At 37.3% G+C, this 6,880-nt stretch overlaps 1 protein-coding gene across 1 annotated transcript in view; it reads right to left on the reverse strand.

Moving 5' to 3' along the window:
* Positions 1-6,880, reverse strand: part of Fam210a (family with sequence similarity 210 member A) — a 34,356-nt gene that overhangs the window by 8,109 nt on the left and 19,367 nt on the right. Inside the window, exon 3 of the mRNA XM_055622731.1 lies at positions 3,391-3,502. Coding sequence (XP_055478706.1) covers positions 3,391-3,502 — 112 coding nt within the window. The remainder of the gene's footprint in view (positions 1-3,390; positions 3,503-6,880) is intronic.

Here is a 6,880-nt window from a genome sequence, read left to right on the forward strand (position 1 = left end):
ACAAAGAGTCAACTAATTCTTTGCTGGATTCATTTGTGCTCTACTCTCAAATCATCTTCTGCATGCATGCTCCTATCTCACTACAGGGTCTGAATGACAGCCCTTCTATGTTTTGATCAGAAAAGGACAAAAAGCCAAGAGTCTTGAAGCAGTGGAAGAGCTTTACAAAAACAAATGGCCACAGGAACCCAAGCAGGTAGACTACACAGCAGTATTTGGAAAGCACCAACTATGCTTTCTCAATTCTCTCTTACAATTGTTTCCTTATTCCCACCAACTTGCTCTTATCAGTTTTAATGGCCTCTGTGAAACCACACCCACCATGAACCTGTGAACAACCTGCCCTACTCTCAGATGGCTCCCTCTGCCTGAACCCCAAATACTTGGTGCCAGGACCATCCCCCACCTGGCTTTTCTCAGGCTCACTGGCCACTTTAGCTTTTCAACAAGGTCTGTAGACTCTTTTCTCCAGTGTCTCACTCCCATGATAGTCTGCTCAGGTTCATGATTTTAGTGTCATCTATATAGTAAGAATTCTTAATTCACATCTCAGTATTGAACCTCTTCCCTGAATTCTAATTCTGTATGGCTATCTTATTTATTTGTACCTGCTTGTCTGACTCCATTTTAAAACTCAATATATGCAAACTCACTGACCTCAACTGTCCCAGCCAGTCCTGCTTCTTCCAAAATTTTACTTACCACAGGAAACAGTAACTCTGTTCTTCTAGCTGCTCATCCCAAAATGAATAGCTCTTGATGCATTTCTTTAACATAAATTTATGTAAGCCCATTAGTTTGTATAAAACATATCCACTATCCAGTTACTTCTGACTGCCTCTCCTGAGAGCACTAAGGTGCTGACCATCAGGACCAGACCTAGGCTACTGTGACAAATAGCTCCCCCACTCTCACCCCTGTTCCCTGTTCCCATCTCAGAAGCCTGGGGTTTTAGTGGAATGTTCTCAACACGGCAGCTGCAGTGACTTTGCTGAAACAGAGTCACACCTTTGTAGTTACTCAACAGTTTTCTGTGCCCTGTACCACACAGGCTGACGCTTCTTGCTCACTCCAGCTACAATAGCTCCCAGCTGGCACCCAGCATCCTGCATCCCTTAAGGCTTTCTCTTCTGGGACTCTTCCCCCATAGAGCTGCCAGATCAATTTGCTAACTGCTTAGAAAACCTCCCATCTAAATTTGCAATCTTGGGGACAGATAAGGGATGGGGTAGACAACAAAACAAAACTAAAAACCAACCAACCAACCAAAAGGCTCCCTAACTAACACACAGCAACACACCTCCTTATCTGGCTTAGTCTTTGTAAAAAGATATTAAAATACTTCTTTAAGCCTATGAATGTTTTACCTGCACATAAGTATGTGCACTGTATGTGTGCCTAGTGTCCACAGAGGTCAGGGGAGGGCTTTGGACTCTCTGGAGCTGATGTTACAAATGATCCAACATCAAAGTGTTAGGAATTGAACTGCTATTCCTTTTCCAAGAGCCTAAAGCATTCTTAACCATATTCTTTCTTAAAGGTCAGTAACATTTGGAATAATTTAAATCTACATACATCATATATGTGTTTATATACATACATACACACTGTGTGTGTGGGTGCATGCTTGTATATTTTTAACCCCTCCTTCTCTGTCTCTTCAACTGCCCATTCCCTTCCACTCTTACCCCCTAGAATATATGCTCCATGTGGAAGGTACTTGGCAGTGTTTGTAGTTTTTTTTTTTTTTTTTTTTTCTTCATTTATTTTCTTTTTATGAGAAAGGGGTTCTTTGTCTCAGAACTTGCCATGTAGACCAGGCTGGTCTTGAACAATTCTCGGAGAATTGTTTCCTTTCCCCAAGTACTGGAACTAAAGACATGTGCCACCATATCTGGCCTGACAGTGTTTTCTTTATTGAATGAATTCCTAGTTCCTGGCATGGCACTTGACATAGAGTCAGGGCTGGATCAATCTGAGTAAACTACAGGTGTATGTTAAAGGGCATCTGAGGGAGCATAGATATGTACCCAGCTAGCTGCCCAGTACTCTTGGAGCTTTGCCTTCAGGACAAAAGGCACCTCTGCTCTTCTACTTGAGGTCCTATGGGTTATAGAAAACACAGGATCATACTCCCCACTTCTCACCCCACAGAGGGACATGAGAAAGAAATCCATAGAATTTGTAAGTTTCTAAATAAACTAAGCACAACCACAAACACAGGACCCTAAATTCCTGAAAGTTATTAAGCACATAGAGAAAACATATTTAAAACAGATAATATGAAGAGTTACAGCCCATGTAGAAGGAGAATCAGAAAAATGACTCAAGCCACCAGCATAAATATACTATTGTTCAACTTAACCTACTGTAGTATAAAACACTACAAATTTAGTACACTTTAATGTGATAAAAATGCAGCAATTAAGCACTGAAAAAACTGCCTGTGAGTTCAGATGATTCTAGTAAAGACAACAGAAAAATACATTTGAATAATACTATTAGCCATTATTCTATGTACTTTTATACAACACAATGAAGTAATACCTACTTTCTCAAAATGTTCATTTTATTTGGTTATAGATATCATAGACTCTTGTATTTTCAAAAAGAAAATGAGATTTAAAAATCTAAACACTATTGTCACTGGCCTGCAGTGACACCTGAATAACACCTGAGTGAGGGCTGGGGAAAAAGTTGCAGGGCGACACAAAGAAGGACACCAAGTCTAGGTTCTGATCAAGGTGTCGTCTACTTAATGTCAAGTTAACACTTAAATAGCAGGAAAGTACAAGCAGTTTGTCATGAAAGCAACTTTACTTGGCCAAAACATACGAGGGCTCACTCAAGGTTACACAGAACCTGCTGTCTGGTTACCAAGGTTGCACGGAATTTATTGTCTAGTTCTCAGGGTCAGAGCCCTCTGCTGTAGAACTGCCAGAGTCAGTCTCTGAGACACTGAGCTTTACATTAGAGCCAGGGCCAGGAGGCCAAATTCCACTTCTCAGAAACAGCAAATACACACTCCAAATAGGCCATCAACTCCAAATAGGCTGCCACACACTATACCTAAATTGTGTCACACAGAACAGTTTAAAGTAAGCCTTACAATCCCACTTGCTAAGAAAGGATGAACTATTGTAAACAATAAAATAAATGCTGGATTTCAATAACAATTGGGGGCACAAAGATACCTGATCCTGGCACATTATGACTTAGCTATTTTTAAGGCATAAGCCATAGTTCTATTCTTGTACTGGCACTTCATTAGAAATAAAAAAGGTGAAAAATCAGACATACATATACATATATACACACATACATATAACTCAGAGCTAGATGTGAATTTTACAGTGAATGTGTAATTTGTCAGGTAAGTAAGGAACCCACCTTAAACATGGCATATGCTGTCAGGGCATTTCCACTTTGGGAGTTTTTCAGGATGTCTACTACACTGTTAGGTAACCCAATGAACTCTAGGAAAGGGACAACATTCACTCCTCTGCAAAAGAAACACAAATTAAGTCACATATAATCAAACCTTTAGAGACAGTATTTTCAGAAATTATCTGAAAACATAAACTACAAATTGGATAATATATATTAAATTTTATTTGCTAAGGCTGAGGGTTCAAGAACTGGAGGCCAGCCTGGGCTACATAGTGAGATTCTACCTCAAAAAGCAGCAACAAAACTAAACAAATCCAAACCAAACCACTCCGTCCCCTCACCCCACAAAAGTTTATCAGTTGTTTCTGTATTATTAAATGTTTTCACTTCACTTTCACACCTTTCTTGAAGTATACAAGTAGTACTGTCATCCTTTATCTCACCATGGCCTAATTAGTCTATTTAAAACATGGGCACTTTTATTCTAGTTAAAGTAATGTCTTTATGTAAACCAGGAGAGCAGTATTTTATATATATATATATATAAATATATATAAATATATATTCATACATAATCATATATAATCATATATAATCATATATATATATTTACTAGATCTTCATTTTCTCCCCCCCAAACATCTTCCTTACAACACTCCAATTTACATTTCAGGATATTAAATTTTTACGTTTCATTGATATCACTTATAATATGGAAAAAATGAATGATTTTGTGGGTTTGACATATCCTAAATGTATGCTTTTATGATTATAAGATCAAAAGGAAGGTAAAGAATAATTACAACAAAATTGCAACAGATTCCCAGAAAAAAAAAGCGGAGAAATTCCCCAAGTTGCTAAGCCCTGACTTTTGTAACTTTAGTTTCCTCATTTTGTTATACCCCAATATCTGTATCAAAACAATAATCATCCACACAAAATTATTATCACATCCAGGAAATTTAATACACATATAGCAAAAAAAGTCTATTAATATATAACCTGTAATTTAAAAACTTGCCTCAGTATACATTTCCTTTTCCTATTTCTAATCTCTTCCTCTCTAGAGATGACCTTCAGAACCTGGGATAGGAAAGAAGGCATGTGTATTTTTAGATATTCAGGATAGCAAGGACTTAATTTGGGATTGGGATTTTCTCATGAGGAAATTCATGTTAAATATTCTTCTTCAGATTGAGCTATGTATGATTTAGCACATGACAGCAGGCATACATAACATCCTTCTGTCTCCTTTGTTCCATGCCTGGAACTTAAAAGTGTGCCTTTTACCTAAGGCAGGGCCCTCAGGTTGCTCAAATATATCTGCCCCTTTACTTGTCACTAAGAAAGGGAACTCTCTGGACATGCTATTAAGATAGTTACATGCTTTTAATTTAATTTATTTTTAATATTAAATAATTGGTTTAATTGAGGGAAAAGGTGATCTTACTATGACACAAGCTACCTGGTAATACTCTTCATATAGTATAGTAGACACTGCTAATCATTACCCAGGAAGACTAGCTAAGCATCAAAATATGAGGACATCAGAACAACAGGAAGAACTATTTAAAAAGGTGTATTTCAAAAGCCAATCAGGAATCCAATATAATACCATTTATCTGCATATTCAATTTTCTTTTTAGATAACAATAAAGTCCTATTAAAGACCCAATATTAGACTTGGCCTCTTAATGGACAGTCTTCAGTCTTTAAAGTAATATCCTGTCATGCTAGTTTAATCTTCTAGCATAAAGATGATTATGAAAGTTTATTATTTCCTAGGTTCAAGTAAACCCAACACATAAAAAAACTATACATTTGACCAAATATGAAAAGTTAGTAATGAATAAGAAAAAAAAATTATCATAAAGACAGTAATAAACTCATTGCCATTTATCTTAATAACAAGAATCTGAACCAAACTAGAAGATCCACTCTTTGCCACTTTCTGGCCTGGCAGGAATATGCTCACTACCTGTCAGTTTATGGACGGGTCAACAAAGTCTAAAGAATGTTCAATGTCTAGAGGAAGTACAGTACACATGAATGAGAATGGGTCCCAGGGTCTCTGGACACAAAGCACCTGAAGGCAGGGACAATATAGTTGACCTGGCCATATTTGATAACACAGAACACTTATTTTCAAAGAACAAGGCTCTCTGCCACCCTTTGCCAGGCAGCGGCAGCAGTCAGGAAGCTCAGTGTAAAATATACCTGTTAGCATAACTTAGCTCTGTCTAAAATAAATACATGCAGAGCTCCAGAATACTGCCACTTAGCTCAATCTATAATGTACTCTGCTTTCAGATTATGGGAGTAACTAAGACGAACAGGTTAGTAATAAAGATTGATGCCAATGTCCATCCTTCCAGAAACAGTATTTTTCTCCCTTTAATAGTAGTAGGCAACCAACAAGCAAAGAGTGTTTTCTGCTTAGGACAAAATGAAAATAATTATAATGTTTTTTGTTAGCTGGATGGAAAATTGGAGTTTAATAAAACCAACTCAACCTGAGAGTAAACCATTTTCACTAGAACATATACCAATTTGTTTTCTTCTGTAGATAAGAATATTTTCTAAATATTAAGTCTTCCACTTAAGCAGGTGAACTTTTGCATCATATATAATCTGCACCCATTAGGACAGGCTGTGGTGTTAGGCAGTAGGTGCTAGTTCTGGCTGGCAGAGTCTCACAATGGCCCCAGGAAGTTGTAATGTCCAAGGTGCGTGATTTTAAATCAGGCAGTCTCACCTCTATATTTTGGACATAGAATTTTACAGAAAAAAAAAAAAAAAGGAAAGAAAGATGAAGAATGACATATTTCACAGAGCACAAAAGAATCTGCCACTGCACTAGGTGAACTAAAGAAATCTGAAATATAACTGGTATCTCCAAATTATTTTGGGGATGCTTTTTCAGTAACATAATTTGTTTATCAAAGAAAGCAAGAAGTAAAAGAAGGCAGTTCTTTTTAATGGGCCAAACAGGAACCTCACATTCAATTAACTAAAGACATAAGGTTTCCCCCCAAGACCCGAAACTAGAAGAAGACATAATCGTCAACAAGAATACCCACGTGGCTCAAGAAAAGGAGACATAGTGTGACTAAAGCCACATAACGGAGAGCAGGACTAAATGGCCTCAGGAACTTAATACCTTCTATCAAAAATAGGGCAGTTCTGAGGACTTCTACAAACAGTAAACATGTATAGAAAATGTCTTTAACAAGACTATAATGCAAAGAAACAGAACAGCATCAATTACATAAAAAAAAAACAAAAACCATCTTTCTAGAACTACAGTGAAGAAGATCCAAACCCTCTGCTCCCTCAACAGTGGGTGACAGCTGAGTCAGGAGGAGCTGAGCCAAGCCAAAGAAAAGATACTTTTGGGAGACAGAAGAAGAACCCACCAAGAACTCATCAAGTAGCGAAATAACGAAAAAACAAAAAAAAACAACAAAAAAAAAAAAAAAAAAAAAAAAAA

This window comes from Psammomys obesus, unplaced genomic scaffold, assembly GCF_907164565.1.
Source record: "Psammomys obesus unplaced genomic scaffold, mPsaObe1.curated_primary_1811, whole genome shotgun sequence".
Lineage (NCBI taxonomy): Eukaryota > Metazoa > Chordata > Mammalia > Rodentia > Muridae > Psammomys > Psammomys obesus.